The following is a 22455-nucleotide window of genomic DNA, read 5'->3' on the forward strand; positions in this document are numbered from 1 at the left end:
ACTTTGCATAACAGCAGTGATCCCTTTTGCAGGAAGCAACCACAGAAAAGAACACAACATTTGTGCGGCTATCATGAGCTCAGACTTTATTTTTTGTTCCCGTCGTAATCATCTGCAGATAAATTCCTCCACGAGGACAAGCCAGGACCAACACTGTAATCATTGAATAGTAATCATTGTACATCTGCTGCCTCTGCAGTCTCCACTCTTCTTGTGTCCGTTGCTTACTTTGCTTTTCCTGCATGAACGCAAAAGCGTGTGGCCTCACTCTACACCTCAGCCCTACCCATAATGCACTGTGGGAAAGGTAACACCCATTTTGTTGACTCGTAGGAAACGCGAGGCGGACACTCCCAGCCTGAAGACAAGTGGAAAGAAAAACAAAGACAGAAAAGTTTCACATTTGTCTTCTTTCATGTGAGTGTTGGTTTTTACTGTCGTCTTTAAATTCACGTCGTGGTGAATTTTGTTTTTTCCCGTGTGGGTCGTTTCTCTACTTTTTGACATTCCAGCCAAGGTGAGAGGGAGAGAAGTATGACAGACAGAGTGGGAGAGAGAGAGGGGGGGGAGGAGCTGCAGGATTCTCTCCTTTTCACTCATTTGCGTTCATATGTTAAACAGAAGGTCACATGGGGCAATGCTGTGGGGGCAGGGGGGAGGGAAAACAACAGGGAGAGACTACTCTTGGGCCTTCCTCACGTGCACAGACACAGAAAACATACGTGTGCCGGATCATGTGTGCTTTGTTGTAGAACTGAACCGGTCGGGTTTCTTCAACATATCTCCATACTGTCCTCAGGCCGCTCGGGGGGTCAAGATGCCCACCAACTTCACTGTGGTGCCAGTGAAGGATGCCGAGGGTGACAGCAGCAGCGGCGGCACGGCTGCAGGCGGCGGCGGTGGCGGCGGTGGCGGCGTTGGCGGCGGCAAACCTGTCAGCCTCAACAACATTTTCAGGGATGAAGATAAAGACGATAACTCAGACGGATCCCAGTCAGGTAGGAGAGGAATGTGGTGATCACGGGTGTGCTGGAGGCTTTCCCATGATGATTTGAAAGAAGCGTAAAAGTGCACCGGAAAACAAAGACGCAACTACGTGTTGTGGCAGGCATAGTGGGGCCTTTTTCCAATGCCTCACTAGACTGTGGTGTGTTTATTATACTTACATGGATTCCTAAATCACTCAGCCTAACCCTTAGCCCTGATCCTAAGTTTCTAACTCTAACCCTTAACCATAACCCTCTAACCCTAAGCTTCTGATCTAACACCTAACCAACCGTAACCCTCTAACCCTAACCCCTAAGCTTCTAACCCTTAACCATAACCCTCTAACCCTAAGCTTCTAACCCCAACCCTTAACCATAACCCTCAAACCCTAAGTTTCTAACTCTTAACCATAACCCTCTAATCCTAACCCCTAAGGTTCTAACCCTAACCCTAAGCTTCTGATCTAACACCTAACCAACCATAACCCTCTAACCCTAACCCTCTAACCTTAACCCCTAAGCTTCTAACCCTTAACCATAACCCTCTAATCCTAACCCCTAAGGTTCTAACCCCTTAACCCTAACCCTAAGCCTCTGATCTAACACCTAACCAACCGTAACCCTCTAACCCTAACCCCTAAGCTTCTAACCCTAACCCTTAACCCTAACCCCTAACCATAACCCTCTAACCCTAACCCCTAAGCTTCTAACCCTTAACCCTAACCCTAAGCTTCTGATCTAACACCTAACCAACCTTAACCCTCTAACCCTAACCCCTAAGCTTCTAACCCTTAACCCTAACCCTAAGCTTCTGATCTAACACCTAACCAACCTTAACCCTCTAACCCTAACCCCTAACCTCTAACCATAACCCTTTAACCCTAATCCCTAAGCTTCTAACCCTTAACCATAACCCGCTAAACCTAACCCCTAACCCTTAACCATAACCCTCTAACCCTAACCCCTAAGCTTCTAATCCTTAACCATAACCCTCTAACCCCATCCCCTAACCCTTAACCATAACCCTAACCCCAACCCTAAGCCTCTAACCTACCTCTAACCGGTTAACGCCTAACTGTAACCCTCTCACCCTAAACCCTAAGCTTCTAACCCTAACCCTTAACCATAACCCTCTAACCCTAACCCCTAAACCCTAACCCTGAGCTTCTAACGCTAATCCCTAACCGTAACCCTCCAACCCTAACTGTAACCCTAAGACTCTAACCCTAATCCCTAACTGTAACCCTCTAACACGAACCGTAACCCTAACTTGTAACTGTCCAAGCTCTAACCCTAACCTTCTACCCCCTAACCGTAACCCCTAACCCTGATCAGGGCCTTCAGTCACAAGGGATGCCCCCTACAATATCTCCACATAGCCGGGTACCGTTTGGCGCCTCTGCACCACCTGATACTCCATTAATCCATTCAAGGATCATGATGGTGGAAAACATTTCAGGTGGGATGTTCTTGTCATGTCAGTAAAGTCGGAAGCAATTTGTGACCATCAAGGGAGAAGAATAGGATCCTCCAGCGAATGTTTTTGGTCTACCACCGGAACTTCTAGAACTTCATTAATATCTGTTCTGAGTTCTGCTACTTTGTTGTAAAACCCTGATCACATCCTGGTGAGCTTGGCAGTCAAATTCATTAATTCAACAGAGCATGGAAATATCTTGGAATTGGATTGATAGCAACGTTCGTAATATTGCATGATGAGCCGGTATGTGACTTGCTGGAAGGCTTGGCTCAATCATGAAGGACAAGATGTTCCAAAGACAGATGCGCGATGACAGGTGCACGGCTCATTTGAAGCCATCTTGACCTGATGATGCATTTCACACAACACGGAATGCACAGAAGAACCCACACCCATGGTGCTGATTAGACAAGATGCCATAAGTATGTACTGTCTAAACAATAACATACCAGTATTTTCCATCACCGGGTCGTTGGACCAGTGTTAAGTTTCATACAGGCTCGGCTACTGCATCATAGTGTACGAATCCACCGACTCCAGATCAAATATATAGCTATTCTACACAAATGAATGGTCAGATGATCCATAAACAGATGGAATCAGAGTCACATTAGTCACGTTTACATGAGATTTTCCTCTTTCCGAATGGAATCTTTCCGAATGACGTACCAGAAAACAGTGTATACATGGAAAGGAATATTCCAATCTCCTGTCTACATGCACTGCTATAATCAAACGGAATAATCAATGGGGCATGCGCAGTAAAACGTAAACAACATCACGTGATTCATCAAAAACCTGAGAGACACAGCTACGAACGCACCCTGACAACTTTCTGATTGAGCGGGTACACGCGATACCTCAATCGGACTGGGGAAAGGAATATTCCACTCCTGTGAATCCGCTTCTAACCCTTAACCATAACCCTATAACCCTAACCCCTAAACTTCGAACCCTTAACCATAACCCTCTAACCCTAACCCCCGAAGCTTCTAACCCTTAACCATAACCCTATAACCCTAACCCCTAAGCTTCTAACCCTTAACCATAACCCTCTAACCCTAACCCCAAAGCTTCTAACCCTTAACCATAACCCTCTAACCCATAACCCTCTAACCCTAACCCTGAAGCTTCTAACCCTTAACCATAACCCTCTAACCCTAAACCCGAAGCTTCTAACCCTTAACCATAACGCTCTAACCCTAATCCCAAAGCTTCTAACCCTTAACCATAACCCTCTAACCCTAACCCCGAAGCTTCTAACCCTTAACCATAACCCTCTAACCCTAACCCCGAAGCTTCTAAACCTTAACCATAACCCTCTAACCCTAACCCCCAAAGCTTCTAACCCTTAGCTTCTAACCCTGTAACCCTAACCCATAACCCTCTAACCCTAACCCCGAAGCTTCTAACCCTTAACCATAACCCTATAACCCTAACCCCGAAGCTTCTAACCCTTAACCATAACCCTCTAACCCTAACCCCAAAGCTTCTAACCCTTAACCATAACCCTCTAACCCCAAAGCTTCTAAACCTTAGCTTCTAACCCTCTAACCCTAACCCATAACCCTCTAACCCTAACCCCTAAGCTTCTAACCCTTAACCATAACCCTCTAAACCATAACCCTCTAACCCTAACCCTGAAGCTTCTAACCCTTAACAATAACCCTATAACCCTAACCCGAAGCTTCTAACCCTTAACCATAACCCTCTAACCCTAACCCCAAAGCGTCTAACCCTTAACCATAACCCTCGAACCCTAAGCTTCTGATCTAACACCTAACCAACCGTAACCCTCTAACCCTAACCTTGGGGCGCTTGACTTTGGAGTACTGCACACTGAGAATAAATATGCTGTGATAATGATTGGAATCTGCTGATCAGTGCTATCAGTGGTAGTCTAGTCCTGTTAGAATCAGGCCAGACAGCTCAACAAATACTCTTTTGTCATTACCCCTGGAATTTTATTTTTTTTTACTTCAATCGGTTATATTTGTGGAATAAACATGATTCACTATCAGGATAGAAACAAAGGAGTTTCAGTGATTACAGACCATGCATGGGATTCCGATTTTGTAAGAAAATGCCAAGAACAGAGGATTCGACTCAGGTTGGACGAGGATACCATCGAGTGGTTCCGGTCATTATTTCTTCTATGAGCTGCTTTTATACTCTCTAAAAACAACACTCATCTGCAACCTAATGTTGGTTTCTGCAAGGCAATGCCGATCAGGAGACAGTGGTCTCCAGTGTCATAGTGTACCAAATCAAGTACTGTATGTAGTAACCACTGCCAACGGTCATGCCCACCAGGGTGTCTGAATGACAAACGGGGGGTTAACGTAATGTGTCTCGAGACAGAAATAGTAGATATTTGTTCCGGTTCCAAACAAGCTAGCGAGCTAAACAATTAGCCTTAAATTTTCATCTATCCACTACGTCCAGTTCCTCCTGTGACTTAGTCTCTCCAACGTATCCGAGGTCTTCCCCGAGGCCTCCTACCAGTCGGATGTGCCCTGAGGCATTAAGGAGCATCCACCCTACCCCCTTCTACTCCTACAATTTTGGGGGTGATCCAAAATTCCAAATGTTCCCCAAAATTCACACTTTTCCGTAAAACTGCTATTACCTACTACTACTTTCACATTTCTTAACAGGTTCAGACATTCCAAAGTCAAAATTGTCAATTCATTCGGGAAATATAGCCTTTCCAGTATGCTATCATGCTAGGTGTTAGCATTGCTAGCATAGCAACATTGGCATAATATCATTTTAAGCTATTTTCATGGGTAGACACGAATATAAAAACTTAGCATTATCATGCTAAAATACGATAGTATGTTAGCATTGCTAGCATAGTAACATTGGCATTATATCATTTTAAGCTATTTTCATGGGTAGACACGAATATAAAAATGTAGCACTATCATGCTACAATACAATAGTATGTTAGCATTGCTAGCATAGTAACATTGGCATTATATCATTTTAAGCTATTTTCATGGGTAGACACGAATATAAAAACTTAGCACTATCATGCTACAATACAATAGTATGTTAGCATTGCTAACATTAGCATATTATTTTTGCCATTTTTATCCCTAGACACATACATATATAAACACTTAACACTATTCTGCTACATAAGCATTAATGTTAGCATTAATATTAGCATAGTTCAATGTGTATGCATTTTAGTTAGACACTTATGTATACAAACACTTACCACTCTTATGCTCGGTGTTAGCATTGCTAGCATGCTAACATTAGCATAGTATCATTTTAGCCATTTTATAGTCTATATGCTACATGTTAGCATAATGCTAACATTAGCATGTTAGCATTAATATTGGCATAGTTTCATTTTTATGTATTTTCATAGCATTGCTAGCATGCTAACATTAGCATAGTATCATTTTAGCCATTTTTATAGTCTATATGCTACATGTTAGCGTAATGTTAACATTAGCATGTTAGCATTAATATTAGCATAGTTTCATTTTTATGTATTTTCATAGCATTGCTAGCATGCTAACATTAGCAATATAAATGTGAAGATAAAATACATTTAGGACAGACACTGCTTCTCACCTCATCTCCAAAGGAGAGCTAACCTCAAATTTTGCATAAACTAGCTCTTGGCGTATAGTTTGAAATTAATTTCCTCTAAACATATGAAGCCAAAAGCTTACCACTTCCACATCGATTGGGGGGGAGAACTTTCTTTATTCTATTATGTGGGACATGCCATGGCTGCCTTGATACCTTCATGCAGTTTTAAGGTAATGTCATGTAAGCTAATGTCTAATCAATGTTTTGTTTACAACCAAACAGCCTTCATTTCTGAAAAATAGAGTGACAGGTCAGTCTTGTGCTGATTGTGACACAAATGTTTTGCTTGTGATTCCCACCAGGAGACGACAGTCAGAGGGAGTCCCGTCCATTCATTTCAGATGACGATGTCGAACCGTCCAATGGCAAGACCATGGCCCTGTTTGAGGTAAGTCCGAACTAACTGCTCAGGTTGTCTTAGATATTTTGCCTCTCATCCCAGCAGGCTTCATCAGTTCTTGCTCAAAGACTAGGGGGGACACACACCATTCAGACTACATAGGACAGCTCTAGTCCAGCAGACAATAGTGGTCTGGCAGACTAGCGCTCAAAGTAATTATTATCTACTGCCATATTTCTCAACCGTTTCAATTTTCATAGCCAGACACACATATATAAACATTTAGTGCTATTATGCTAAGCATTAGCATGTTAACTTTACAATGGTAGCATTGCTAGCATGCTAACATTAGCATAACTGCATTTGGAGCCATTTTCATAGGTAAACACATATACACACACTTAGCACAGTCATGCTCGGTGTTATCATGCTAATGTTAGCATGTTAGCTTTGCTGGCATGCGTATTTAGCAATTTTCATAGCCAAACACATATATAAACATTTAGTGCTATTATGCTAGGTGTTAGCATGTTAACTTTACAATGCTAGCATGCTAACATTAGCATAACAGCATTTCAAGCCATTTTCATAGGTAAACACATACATACACACTTAGCACAGTCATGCTCGGTGTTATCATGCTAATGTTAGCATGCTAGCTTTGCTGGCATGCTAACATTAATATAGTAGCATAATTAGCAATTTTCATAGCCAGACACACATATATAAACATCTAGTGCTATTATGCTAAGCGTTAGCATGTTAACTTTTCAATGGTAGCATTGCTAGCATGCTAACATTAGCATAACAGCATTTTGAGCCATTTCCATAGGTAAACACATATATACACACTTAGCACAGTCATGCTCGGTGTTATCATGCTAATGTTAGCATGTTAGCTTTGCTGGCATGCTAACATTAGCATAACAGCATTTCTCGCCATTTTCATAGGTAAACACATATATACACACTTAGCACAGTCATGCTCGGTGTTATCATGCTAATGTTAGCATGTTAGCTTTGCTGGCATGCTAACATTAATATAGGTAAACACATACATATATACACACTTAGCACAATTATTTTAGGTGTTATCATGCTAATGTTAGCATTTCTGACATGCTACCACGCTAGCATCATAACATTTTTAGCCATTAGTCCAGCAGACAATAGTGGTCTGGCAGACTAGAGCTGTCCTATGTAGTCTAAATGGAGTGTGAGCAAGAACGGATGAAGCCTGCTCAGATGAGAGGTGAAGCATCTTCTAGGATGTCCAGTTGCCATCCATTCAATGCCAACGCCCTGAGATATTTCTGATATCCAATTTTGTGGTCTGTCTCTCTGAAGGAAGAGATGGATAGTACCCCCATGGTGTCGTCGCTTCTAAACAAGCTGGCCAACTACACAAACCTGACTCAAGGTGTCCGAGAACACGAGGAGGCTGAAGATGGGATCAGAAGAGTTGCTGTCATGGTACTGCAATCTATTTTATTTTCTAATTGACTCATCTTTGTAGTTTATGAGGTTAATAGGAACTACTATTTTGACTATAAAAGCTGATCTTCATGTTTTGAAGTCAAACCCAAATTTTTTAAGTCCTAAGCAAAAAATCGAGAACGTGACCTGACCGTGTTGTAGATCACTGCAGGTTAGAAAAAGTATCTTTAAACAGAGCCTGTGATCAAATAAACGCGGCTTTGTTAAGGCGCACTGATGCTGTCTTCCTAAACCCCGCCTCCTGAAAGATAGCTCTGTGCTTCCTTTGAGAGTCTTGAGATCTTAGGTTCCCGACTCCGGTGTAGGACACGCAATGCAATGCAATGCAACGACCTAAGGACGTAAAGAGAAAGGAGATCGGACACAAAACGGGAGATGTGGGAGATTTGGAGGTCAACGTCAGGGCCCTTGCAGCACAGACAACTGAAGGCCATGGAGAAAGTACACAACAACTTTAGTGTTACCACTCCAAAAATGGTAGGTACACTTTGGACTTCGGTTGGAGGATCCATCCACTTCCATTCACGGGTCACGGTTGGGCTGGAGCCCATCCCAGCTGACACGCCTCCAGGCACTTACGAGTCTCCCGTTAAGCTAACGTGCATGTTTTTTTTGGGGGGTTGTGATGTTCAGACTCGGATAGAATGCAGTCTTAGCTGACAGTTTTTAGCGGAAAGCAACGGAAAAAAAAACACAAGACTTCCACTGCTAGTTAATAAATCAACTCCTTTCATAAACAATAGCATGTAGCTTAAAAAGGTTATTTCCAAGTGCTCGCAAGGCATGCTGGGTAGTCCAGCTGCAGCAATAATAACAACTACGAATACCAAGAGTATGTCAGCATATGTTGCAATCAAGCAGCAATGCGGCAAACACTGCAAAATCTTGGCAGAAAGAGTACCATATGACCACCCAGCATGCCTTGCGGCAGGAATATTTTGATTTTTTTGGGGGGGGATATTTGTTCATTCATTCATTTTTTTTCGATGCCGCCTATCCTCACGAGGGTCGCAGCCATGCTGGAGCCTATCCCAGTTGTCTTCGGGTGAGAGGCGGGGTACACCCTGGACTGGTGGCCAGCCAATCACAGGGCACATATAGACAAACAACCATTCACACTCACATTCATAACTATGGACAATTTGGAGTCGCTAATTAAGCTAGCATGTTTTTGGAATGTGGGAGGAAACCTACGGGGAGAACATGCAAACTCCACACAAAAATGCCAGACCTGGGTATTGTTTGTATTGTTAGTGCTATTATGCTACATGTTAGCATGTTAACTTTAGAATGGTAGCATTGCTAGCATGCTAACATTAGTATAACAGCATTTTTAGCCATTTTCTTAGGTAAATATATATATGTAAACACATATATACACACTTGGCACAGTCATGCTAGGTGTTATCATGCTAATGTTAGCATGTTAGCTTTGCTGGCATGCTAACATTAATATAGTAGCGTATTTAGCAATTCTCAAAGTCAGACACATATATAAACACTTAGTGCTATTATGCTAGGTGTTAGCATGTTAACTTTAGAATGGTAGCATTGCTAGCATGCCAACATTAGCATAACAGCATTTCTATCTATTTACATAGGTAAACAGATATACAGCGCAATTATGTTAGGTGTTATCATGCTAATGTTAGTGCTATTATGCTAGGTGTTATCATGTTAACTTTAAAATGGTAGCATTGCTAGCATGCCAACATTAACATAACAGCATTTCTAGACATTTTCATAGGTAAACACATATATACACACTTAGCACAATTATGTTAGGTGTTATGCTAATGCTAATGTTAGCGTTTTTGACATGCTAACATGCTAACATCATAGCATTTTTAGCCATTTATTTAGGTGGACTATATTATACAATCATTTAGCACTATTATGCTTGGTGTTAGCATGCTAATGTTAGCATGAATGGCTTTTGGTGGAGGTCTGGTCTCTCCGAGGGCATTTTTGGTTATTATTGTGTCTCTTGTGAGATATCACTGAACAATTACTGATATCAATGTAGAATACTATATTCACATGCTAATGGCTTATAATGGCTTACATTTGTGTTCATTTAGCCTTTGTTTTTCGTGAAATTTGGGCAAAAGGATATGCATATTTTTGAACTACTAGTAGGCCGTCGTCAACCATGGAATTAATGAATTAATGTGAAGAAAAAAATGCAATATTTTAGTGTGAGGGGGACGTTATTGGGGTCCCAATAACCACCACCCTACATGATAAAAACCTAACTCAAATTCAGGAAACATCAATGGACTATATCTTCTTGCCTCTCCAGGTCCCCCAAATGGGAACGTTCATCGGCGTGTACCTGCCCTGCATGCAGAACATCCTGGGCGTCATCCTCTTCCTGCGCCTCACCTGGATTGTGGGAACGGCTGGCATCCTGGGCTCGTTCGCCATCGTGTCCATGTGCTGCGCTTGCGTGAGTTAATTTACCGCTCGGTCAGACAACACGTGCTGAACATGAAAGAATATAAATGGAGTGGTTTGACTCAATTCGCCAAAAGAAATCGATGCATGACCTTTGTGGGCCGAGGCGGAAAATCGTCTTTATTCAGCACTCCAGCGAGGACGTCAGTAGCTGCGGGAGGCCAGACAGAGGGATGAGTGTTTACTTAGCGCTCATGTGATGCGATGCGAACAATCTGCACCACACACGCCGACGATGTGTTTACCAACGATGATGCCTCCTGCCTAAAGATGAGATGAAGATAAGAATACATGTTGTCAATGCTCGGCTTTGATCTTCGTTCTTGTTTGGATTTGGCCGACGAGTTATTAATGAGCACGCCATTGGCGCACTTGATTGATTTTGGAGGTTATTACAGAATTCAATAACAATGTAATTGTCGTTCTTCTGGAGATCTTCTGGTGTGGAAAGTGTTTTGTTTATTTTTGCATGCTTGTCACACTTAATTAAATGTTTCACCTCATCAAAAAAAAAATAATATTTGTCAATGAAAAACACAATTGAACACAAAACACAGTTAAACATATAACATCAATGAGCCATTTCTAAAGCTTTGGGACTCCAGCCAACCACAGCGAGAGCCATGATCCGTTTATCTCATAATTCTGACTTTCTATCTCAATATTATGACTTTTTATCTCATGGCTTGGATTTTTTATTTATGACTTTTTTCTGTTACAATTTTGACTTTATCTCAGAATTATGACTTTCATATCTGAGAATTTCCACTTTTAATTCAGAATTATGACTTTCATATCTTGGAATTTCCACTTTTAACTCAGAATTATGACTTTCATATCTTAGAATTTCCACTTTTAACTCATAATTATGACTTTCATATATTAGAATTTCCACTTTTAACTCAGAATTATGATTTTCATATTTTAGAATGTCCACTTTTAACTCATAATTATGACTTTCATATCTTAGAATTTCCACTTTTAACTCATAATTATGACTTTCATATCTTGGAATTTCCACTTTTAAATCATAATTATGACTTTCATATCTTAGAATTTCCACTTTTAACTCAGAATTATGACTTTCATATCTTAGAATTTCTACTTTTAACTCAGAATTATGACTTTCATATCTTAGAATTTCCACTTTTAACTCAGAATTATGACTTTCATATCTTAGAATTTCCACTTTGGACTGATAATTATGACTTTCTTATCTCGTGGTTTGGACTTTTTTTAATCCCATAATTCTGATTTTTATTTCATAATTTTGAGTTTTTATCTCATCCTTATGACTTTTTGATCCCGTAATTCTGACTTTCAAATCTTAGAATTTCCACTTTTAACTCATAATTATGACTTTCATATCTTAGAATTTCCACTTTTAACTCATAATTATGACTTTCTTATTTCATGGTTTGGACTTTTTTATCCCATAATTCTGACTTTTATCTCATAATTTTGAGTTTTTATCTCATCCTTATGACTTTGTAATCCCGTAATTCTGACTTTCATATCTTTGAATTTCCACTTTTAACTCATAATTATGACTTTCATATCTTAGAATTTCCACTTTTAACTCATTATTATGACTTTTTTATTTCATGGTTTGGACTTTTTTACCCTATAATTCTGATTTTTATTTCATAATTTTGAGTTTTTATCTCATCCTTATGACTTTTTAATCCCGTAATTCTGACTTTCATATCTTAGAATTTCCACTTTTAACTCATTATTATGACTTTTTTATTTCATGGTTTGGACTTTTTTGTCCCATAATTCTGATTTTTATCTCATAATTTTGAGTTTCTATTTCATCCTTATGACTTTTTAATGCCGTAATTCTGACTTTCATGTCTTAGAATTTCCACTTTTAACTCATAATTATGACTTTCATATCTTAGAATTTCCACTTTGAACTCATAATTATGACTTTCTTATCTTAGAATTTCCACTTTTAACTCATAATTATGACTTTCATATCTTAGAATTTCCACTTTTAACTCATAATTATGACTTTCTTATCTCATGGTTTGGACTTTTTTATCCCATAATTCTGAATTGTTACCTCATAATTTTGATTTAGCTCATAATTCTGACTTTTTATGTCATATGTGCTTTTTATCTCATAGTTATTTTGTAATGTTGACTTGTTATCTCATTATTTTGACTTTTTAACCGACAATTATGACATTATGCCTGATAATCATGACTTTTATCTCATAATTATGACTTTCATATCTTAAAATTTCCATTTTTAACTCATAATTATGACTTTTTTATCTCATGGTTTGGACTTTTTTTTTAACTTTTTATCTCATTATTTTGACTTTTTAACCCACAATTATGACATTATGCCTGATAATCATGACTTTTATCTCATAATTTTTGACGTTTTGTCCCATAATTATGACACTTGTATGTTGTAATTTTTATTCATGACTTTTAATCCCATCATTTTGAGTTTTTAATTTGATAATTATGACTTATGATAAGCCTCAGTGCTTATACCGCCAGTAAATATTGGAATATAAAAAGGGCCGAGTGCTGGGCAAGAACCGCTCGGCCAAATTCATATTTCCTATTGCATTTTATTCATAAAGACAGCAAATGTCACCACATGTATTTGCATCTGAAAATCTATAGGAGAATTTCATGAGGGTGCTAGCATGATATAGCGGCTTTCAAAGACAGCCTCACCTTTGTAGTCCAGGCAACAGACCTTGCAGTACAGCCCTCAGGTCCTATGTGACAATAATAAGATGGCTTATTTGTAAACAAACAAAGACTACTATTGTAACTGTTTGAACCCCCCTGCAGCCTTTGCGTCATCACTGGACATTGTAGGATTCACCACCAGTGGCTCCTTCCTTGGATTTGCTCAACAACAAAAATGGTCAGGGAAGAGTCATTTTTTGGAGCAAAGATCATACCAAGATGGACAAAAAGCAGGGGTGCTGGTCATTTACCTGTTGAGCATGGTATGGATATGGATGATATGGATAAATACCGATATGAAATGCATGATATCTATATGATTATGGATACGGATTTTATGGATAATACGGATATGAATATGGATGTATGTATATGATTATGGATATGGATTATATGGATAATACGGATATGAATATGGATGGTATGGATATTAATCTGAATCTGAACATGAATATGGATATGAATATGGACATGAATATGGATATGAATATGAATATGGATACGAATATGGATATGCATATGGATATGCATATGAATATGGATATGAATGTGGATGATATATATGTATATGATTATGGATATGGATTGTATGGATAATAAGGATATGAATATGGATAGTATGAATATGGATCTGGATATGAATATGAACATGAATATGGATATGAATATGGATGATATGTATGTATATGATTATGGATGTGGATTGTATGGATAATAAGGATATGAATATGGATGGTATGAATATGAATCTGGATATGCATATGGATATGCATATGAATATGGATATGAATATGGATGATATGTATGTATATGATTATGGATATGGATTGTATGGATAATAAGGATATGAATATGGATAGTATGAATATGAATCTGGATATGAATATGAGAATGAATATGGATATGAATATGGATGATATTTATGTATATGATTATGGATATGGATTGTATGGATAATACTGATATGGATGGTATGAATATGAATCTGGATATGAATATGAACATGAATATGAACATGAATATGGATAAGAATATGGATGATATGTATTTATATTATTATGGATATGGATTATATGGATATGAATATGGATGGTATGAATATGAATCTGGATATGAATATGGATGATATGTATGTATATGATTATGGATATGGTTTTATATGAATAATACGGATATGAATATGGATGATATGGATATGAATGATATGGATATGAATATGGATGATATGTATGTATATGATTATGGTTATGGATTATATGGCTAATACTGATATGAATATGGGTGATATGGATATGAATGATATGGCTATAAATATGGATAGTATGGATATGATTATGGATATGGATTATGTGGATAATACAGATACGAATATGGATATATGTACTATATATATGTATGATATGGATCATACAGATATGAATATGAATGATATGTATACCATTATTGATGTGTATATATAGATAACACGGATATGAATATGGATGATATGGATATGAATGATATGGATTACATGGATAATACGGATATGAATATGGATGATATGAATATAGTTGATATAGATATGGATGATATGATAATATATGCTGCAAAAAGTGTATCTTCAGTGACGTATTGTAGCCAAGGGCTTTGAAGGACTTGAGGAAGTTTGCCACCAGCTGCTTATAAAGATCTTATAAAGAAGGTTGTTTCTGATCGATTTTGAGAGATTTCTGCATCCAAAACCCAAACATTGTAGACATATGAATGTATTGGAATGTGCAGACAGGCTTTCAGATAGAACCTTGGAGAACCTTGGAGACACATGGTACCTTCTGATAAACCAACATTCTTGCCTCATTTTGCATACCATACCATATTTTGAACCAATACTGTATCTTTTGCCATTTTGTTTGTACATAACCTAGCATTATTATCAACTTGGGGTGCTGGGAACGACCTATTTTGGAGATTTCCATAAATTTGGAGGGATGTGAATACAGTTTGGAGCCAAACTGCGGGAATTGGTCGTTTACTCCTTGGTGATCCAGATAATCCCAGACTCAGTTCCCACCTAATCAAAGTGTTCTTAGTCCAGGGTCTAATTGCATTTAACACCCAGTCAACGGCGGCACGGCGGTCTAGTGGTTAGCGCGCAGACCTCACAGCTAGGAGACCAGGGTTCAATTCCACCCTTGGCCATCTCTGTGTGGAGTTTGCATGTTCTTCCCGTGCATGCGTGGGTTTTCTCCGGGTACTCCGTTTTCCTCCCACATTCCAAAAACATGCTAGGTTAATTAGCGACTCCAAATTGTCCATAGGTATGAATGTGAGTGTGAATGGTTGTTTGTCTATATGTGCCCTGTGATTGGCTGGCCACCAGTCCAGGGTGTACCTGATACATGTTTGTATCAGGTGCACCTTTTGGGTGTTAAGTTGCTATGTGATGAATTTAGTGTTGTTGACGACATCATAACCGTAACTGTACACTGGTATATTTACACATTTATACATTTGGCACCGAGACCCGAGTTCAATTCCACCCTCGGCCATCTCTGTGTGGAGTTTGCATGTTCTCCCCGTGCATGCCGGGTACTCCGGTTTCCTCCCACATTCCAAAAAAAAAAAAACATGCTAGGTTAATTAGCGACTCCAAATTGTCCATAGGTATGAATGTAAGTGTGAATGGTTGTTTGTCTATATGTGCCCTGTGATTGGCTGGCCACCAGTCCAGGGTGTACCCCGCCTCTTGCCCAAAGACAGCTGGGATAGGCTCCAGCACCCCCCGCGACCCTCGTGAGGAAAAGCGGTAGAAAATGAATGAATGAATGAACCCAGTCAACTGGGATATCATCCAAAGTATGGATGGACGAGAAGCTAAGTTGGTCTTTCTCTTCTTGCAGACGCTCCTCACAGCCATTTCGATGAGCGCCATAGCAACCAACGGAGTGGTCCCAGGTATTTATACATATATATTTTATAGAACTTTATACAACAAAAATCTGTATCACTCCCATTTCCTCGTTCTGCATTTTGAATCTCTACTTAGAACCTCGGAATGTAGAATTTATGGAAATCTAACCAATATAAAGTTCTTCTAAAGCAGGCGGATCCTACTACATGATCTCCAGATCACTTGGACCAGAGTTCGGTGGAGCGGTGGGTCTCTGTTTCTACCTTGGGACCACCTTCGCTGGATCCTTGTACATACTGGGCACCATCGAGATATTACTGGTTTGTATCCCAGCGGAAGACACAAACGTTGCAGGGTTTCCCGAAACCGTTCCGTTGACTCTTCTTCTGCTGTCTTCCCAACGGCAGACCTACATTGTTCCAACGGCGACGCTGTTTGAGGCTACAAGCGTCGAAGGTGAAGGCACGGCGGCGCTAAACAACGTGCGCGTCTACGGCACGTGTTGCCTGCTTCTCATGGCGCTCATTGTGTTTGTCGGGGTGAAGTACGTATCCACGGCGATGCACGTTACGTACAAAAAATGGTCATCAGCTTGTTTGACTTTCTTTTTTTATGAAGGTATGTGAACAAACTGGCCCTGGTGTTCCTGGCCTGTGTCATGCTCTCCATCATGGCCACCTACGCGGGAGTCATCAAGACTGTCATTGAACCACCAGAGTTTCAGTAAGAAAAATGACTATAGGGGTGCTATTTCATGTCTAAAGGGCTCTAATCATGTTTTTAAAAGTACCTATATGTGCCGTACATTTTCGTGTACCGTATAAGCCACATGTATTCACGTCATATAATGACATATTGTGGCACGCACAAGTCCGTGAGGACCAGGCAGCTCTTCTTTGACAGGTTTTGACACTGAACTCATCACACAACAACTTAACACCCAAAAGGTACCAATACGAGTTTAAAATGAAAAGTTAATATCTACCCATAACGATTAATGCCACTGCATCTGAGCCAGAGGAGCCAAAAGTACAGAGTGGAGAGGGAGGCTGATGTCATTGCAGCACCCCAATGAATGCATTGCTGTAACATATACGGCATAAAAATTTTAAATGTTGGGGTGGGGGCAATTTAAACTCGTATTGGTGCATGTTTGTATATTTTAGAGGTATAATTTTGCAGTATTAAATTTCCGTGTAGTGTTGTTCTCAGTAAGATGACATTTCCGGTGGGTTGACAAGTTTGTTGTGAGTGTGCCGAATAAAGCCATACATTTAGTCCTAAATTTACTCAATTAAAGTTGCAAAGTCCGTGAGGACCAGGCAGCTCTTCTTTGACAGGTTTTGACACTGAACTCATCACACAAAAACTTAACACCCAAAAGGTACCAATATGAGTTTAAAATGAAAAGTTAATATCTACCCATAATGATTAATTAGAGGACAAGCAACATAGATGGATGGCACTGCAATGCTGCCTCTGAGCCAGAGGAGCCCAAAGTACAGAGTGGAGAGGGAGGCTGATGTCATTGCAGCACCCCAATGAATGCATTGCTGTAACATATACGGCATAAAAATTTTAAATGTTGGGGTGGGGGCAATTTAAACTCCTATTGGTACATGTTTGTATATTTCAGAGGTATAATTTTGCAGTATTAAATTTCCGCGTAGTGTTGTTCTCAGTAAGATGACATTTTGTTGTGAGTGCGCCGAATAAAAGCGTACATTTAGTCCTAAATTTACTCGAATAAAGTTGCAAATCTATAAAGTCCGTGAGGGCCAGGCAGCTCTTCTTTGACAGGTTTTGACAGTGAACTCATCACACAACAACTTAACACCCAAAAGGTACCAATACGAGTTTAAAATGAAAAGTTAACATCTACCCATAATGATTACTGCCGAGAGCATTGGAGGACGAGCAACATAGATGGATGGCACTGCAATGAGCCAGAGGAGCCCAAAGTACAGCGTGGAGAGGGAGGCTGATGTCATTGCAGCACCCCAATGAATGAATTGCTGTAACATATACGGCATAAAAACTTGAAAATGTTGGGGGTGGGGGCAATTTAACTCGTATTAGTCCATGTTTGTATATTTCAAAGGTATAATTTTGTAGTATTAAGTTTCCGCGTAGTGTTAGCCTAACTAGTGTATGGTGTGTCCTTCCGTGTTTGTATTCCAGCGTGTGTCTTCTGGGGAATCGTTCTCTGACCAACGAGCAATTCGAAGTATGTGCCAAGACCGAGGTGGTCCACAACAAGACCGTGAGCACTCGACTCTGGAGGCTTTTCTGCGACAGCGAACATCTCAATGCCAGCTGTGATGAATACTTCACGTTGAACAACCTGACGGAGATAAGAGCAATTCCGGGACTCCTGAGTGGAGTTCTCAAAGGTGGGAGTCGTGGAATCATCATCATTGTCATTTTCACAGGACCTCATTGGTGTCCATGCGTTTTCAGATAACCTGTGGGGGGACTACGGTCCAGCCGGCACGGTAATCGAAAAGAAAAGCCAGCGTTCCGTGCCGGCTCAAGACGCATCCAGTGATATCTACAAACCCTACGTCTTCAATGATATCAGCACCTACTTCACGCTCCTGGTGGGAATATACTTCCCCTCCGTCACAGGTCATGTCTTCATGGGAATTATGGGAAATATTACACACTTGTGCTGAGTCGGGTGTTGTTTTACTCACTACAGGTATCATGGCTGGCTCCAACAGGTCTGGAGATCTACGAGATGCCCAAAGATCCATACCCTTTGGAACCATCATGGCCATTCTCACCACCTCTTTCTTCTGTATCCTTTTTCAATCAACCTAACAATGTCAACAATATCAACCCACGCATGCACGGGGAGAACATGTAAACTCCACACAGAGATAGCCGAGGGTGGAATTGAACCCTGGTCTCCTAGCTGTGAGGTCTAGGTGCCAAATGTGTAAATATGCAAATATACCAGTGTACAGTGACAGTTATGATGTTTTCACTACAAACAGCACTAAATTCATCACATAGCAACTTAACATACGTACTTTGGACACCCCTGGTATAGCCATCCAGACCGGACTACAACCACGTTGTACAGTTACCAGAACAGAAGAAAATGGTCATAATTTTTTTGCCTTCATTCCATGGCCAGACATTTCCTGTGTGCTCTTGTTTGGAGCTTGTATTGAGGGTGTGGTGCTGAGGGACAAGTAGGTGATGTTCATGTTCTCATATATAGACATTCATTCATTTTCTACCGCTTATCAAGGGTCGCGGGGTACACTCTGGACTGGTGGCCAGCCAATCACAGGGCACATATAGACAAACAACCATTCACACTCACATTCATACCTATGGACAATTTGGAGTTGTCAATTAACCTAGCATGTTTGCTAACCTAGCATGAAACCGGAGTACCCGGAGAAAACCCACGCATGCACGGCGAGAACATGCAAACTCCACACAGAGTGTGGAATTGAACTCGGGTCTCCTAGCTGTGAGGTCTAGGTGCCAAATGTGTAAATGTGCAAATATACCAGTGTACAGTGACAGTTATGATGTTGTCACTACCAACAGCACTAAATTCATCACATAGCAACTTAACACCCAAAAGGTGCACCAGATACAAACATGTATCAGGTACACCCTGGACTGGTGGCCAGCCAATCACAGGGCACATACAGACAAACAACCATTCACACTCGCATTCATACTTATGGACAATTTGGAGTCGCTAATTAACCTAGCATGTTTGCTAACCTAGCATGAAACCGGAGTACCCGGAGAAAATGCAATATGTTTTTGGAATGTGGGAAGAAACCGGAGTACCCGGAGAAAACCCGTGCATGCACGGGGAGAACATGCAAACTTAACACAGAGATGACAGAGGGTGGAATTGAACCCCAGGCTCCTAGCTGTGTGGTCTGCGCGCTAACCACTCGACCGCCGTGCAGCCGAATGGACATTATGTCCCCGAAAAAAACTTTGTCCACGTCCTGTGTTAGTAACTCAAGTTACTTTTTTTGCAAAAGTAACTAGTAACTATAACTAATTACTTTTTTTTAAGTAACGTGCCCAACACTGCGGATATGACACACACATATTACTCTTTTGAACGCATATTGTTTTGAATATTTACTGGTTCATTCATTTAGTCATTCATTCATTTTCTACCACTTATTCTCACGAGGGTCGCGGGAGGTGCTGGAGCCTATCCCAGCTGTTTTCGGGCGAGAGGTGGGGTACACCCTGGACTGGTTGGGCCAATTGGAGTTGCCAATTAACCTAGCATGTTTGCTAACCTAGCATGAAACCGGAGTACCCGGAGAAAACCCATGCATGCACGGGGAGAACATGCAAATTCCACACAGAATGTGGAATTGAACTCGGGTCTCCCAGCTGTGAGATCAACACGCTGACCACTCGATCACCGTGCAGCCCCATATATAGAGTATATATACATTCATTCATTCATTCATTTTCTACCGCTTTTCCTAATGAGGGTCGCGGGGGTGCTGGAGCCTATCCCAGCTGTTTTCGGGCGAGAGGCGGGGTACACCCTGGACTGGTGGCCAATTGGAGTCGCCAATTAACTTAGCATGTTTGCTAACCTAGCATGAAACCGGAGTACGCGGAGAAAACGCACGCATGCACGGGGAGAACATGCAAACTCCACACAGAATATGGAATTGAACTCGGGTCTCCTAGCTGTGAGGTCTGCACGCTAACCACTCGACCACCGTGCAGCCCCATATATAGAGTATATATACAGTACAGTGATATTCCCACAAGTACAAGTCATGTGACACAACCTCGGTCGTAGGTTTGGGGACTCGGTGAAGAAGAATCCAGTAATCGGCATCCTGGCTTGGCCGTCGCCGTGGGTGATTGTGATCGGGTCGTTTTTCTCCTGTTGTGGGGCGGGCCTTCAGAGCCTCACCGGCGCCCCTCGACTTCTGCAGGCCATCGCACGTGATGGGATCATTCCATTTTTACAGGTGGGGAGGTTTTTTATTGTGTGGAATGTCGTTATTTTAGCTAATGAATGTTCTTCTAAGGTTTTCGGTCATGGAAAAGCCAATGGCGAACCCACCTGGGCTCTGCTGCTGACAGTCGCTATCTGTGAAATCGGAATTCTCATCGCGTCCTTGGATGATGTGGCTCCCATTCTGTCCATGTATGTTGATAGTTCCACATTTTGAGACCAGTTGAAATCTTGGAACGCAAGTTCTGGGTATGCTTGATGCCAAGATGCTAATGGGAATGTTGCTCCAAGTGGGTGAAGATGGAGGTCATCCACTGTCTGGAACTGATGTCCATTTTTTTTTACTTGTGTCACATGTCCACAGGTTCTTCCTCATGTGCTATCTTTTTGTGAACCTGGCCTGTGCTGTTCAGACTTTGCTACGAACCCCCAACTGGAGACCTCGATTCAAATTCTACCACTGGTGGGGGACGTTTCTTTGCAGCGGACATTCTTTATCGATGTGATGACTGTGAATCTTCTCCAAACACTTGACAAATATGTCTCCTTTAGGACTCTGTCTTTTTTCGGGATGAGCCTGTGTTTGTCTCTGATGTTCATCTCCTCCTGGTACTACGCCCTGGTTGCCATGGTGATAGCTGGCTGCATCTACAAGTACATCGAGTACAGAGGGTAAGTCCACCACTAACCCCAACCCAGACAGCATATTGATTGATTGATTGATTGATTGATTGGAGCAAAAAATATAATGATTTCAACCCTAACTCTAACCTTAGCCCAACTCTGAATTTAATCCTAACCCTAATTTTAACCCTTACCCCCACCCTAACCCTAAATCTAATCCTAAAACCAACCCTAACCTTAACCCTAATTCTAAACCTAACCTCAGCCTTAACGCTAACTCCCACCACTAAGCCTAACCCTGATCCTAACCTTAACCCTAATCCTAACACTCACTCCTAATCCAAACTAATTCTAATCCAACATTAACCCTCAACCTAACCCTAATTCTAATCCTAACCTCAGCCTTAACATTAACCCCCACCACTAAGCCTAAGCCTGATCCCAACCCTAACCTTAAGCCTAAACCTAAGGTTTAAACCCTAAACCATCCTAAAATTATCCTAACTCCAAACCTAACCCTAATCCTAACTTTAACCCGAACCCTCACTCCTGACCCTAACTCACTCTAATCCTTAACCTCACCCTTAATCCTAACTAATTCTAATCCAACATTAACCCTCAGCCTTAAGGCTAACTCCCACCATTATGCCTCACCCTGATCCTAACCTTGACTTATTCTAGTTCTATTCTAGTTCTATTCTAGACCCTGATCCCAACCCTAACCTTAAACCTAAACCTAAGGTTTAAACCCTAAACCATCCTAAAATGATCCTAACTCTAAACCTAACCCTAATCCTAACTTTAACCTGAACCCTCACTCCTGACCCTAACTCACTCTAATCCTTAACCTCACCCCTAATCCTAATTAATTCTAAT

The 22455-nt window shown here is 40.8% G+C and overlaps 1 protein-coding gene across 4 annotated transcripts in view; it reads left to right on the top strand.

The window, feature by feature from the left end:
* The window catches only part of LOC131125297 (solute carrier family 12 member 7-like), a 36901-nt gene that overhangs the window by 1912 nt on the left and 12534 nt on the right, over positions 1-22455 (top strand). For 3 of the 4 annotated variants that reach the window (XM_058066714.1, XM_058066712.1, XM_058066713.1), the window contains exons 2-18: positions 334-417; positions 800-998; positions 6381-6466; positions 7766-7891; positions 10218-10364; positions 15970-16024; positions 16170-16300; positions 16388-16524; positions 16599-16703; positions 18162-18373; positions 18441-18608; positions 18682-18780; positions 19123-19180; positions 20794-20968; positions 21029-21147; positions 21320-21418; positions 21508-21627. In XM_058066714.1, coding sequence (XP_057922697.1) covers positions 818-998; positions 6381-6466; positions 7766-7891; positions 10218-10364; positions 15970-16024; positions 16170-16300; positions 16388-16524; positions 16599-16703; positions 18162-18373; positions 18441-18608; positions 18682-18780; positions 19123-19180; positions 20794-20968; positions 21029-21147; positions 21320-21418; positions 21508-21627 — 2018 coding nt within the window. In that variant the 5' untranslated portion in view covers positions 334-417; positions 800-817. Of the gene's footprint in view, positions 1-333; positions 418-799; positions 999-6380; positions 6467-7765; positions 7892-7935; positions 8393-10217; positions 10365-15969; positions 16025-16158; positions 16301-16387; positions 16525-16598; positions 16704-18161; positions 18374-18440; positions 18609-18681; positions 18781-19122; positions 19181-20793; positions 20969-21028; positions 21148-21319; positions 21419-21507; positions 21628-22455 lie in introns of those variants that run through there. The other variant, XM_058066715.1, reaches the window with a different exon arrangement.

This window comes from Doryrhamphus excisus, chromosome 3, assembly GCF_030265055.1.
Source record: "Doryrhamphus excisus isolate RoL2022-K1 chromosome 3, RoL_Dexc_1.0, whole genome shotgun sequence".
NCBI classification, from domain to species: Eukaryota; Metazoa; Chordata; class Actinopteri; order Syngnathiformes; family Syngnathidae; genus Doryrhamphus; species Doryrhamphus excisus.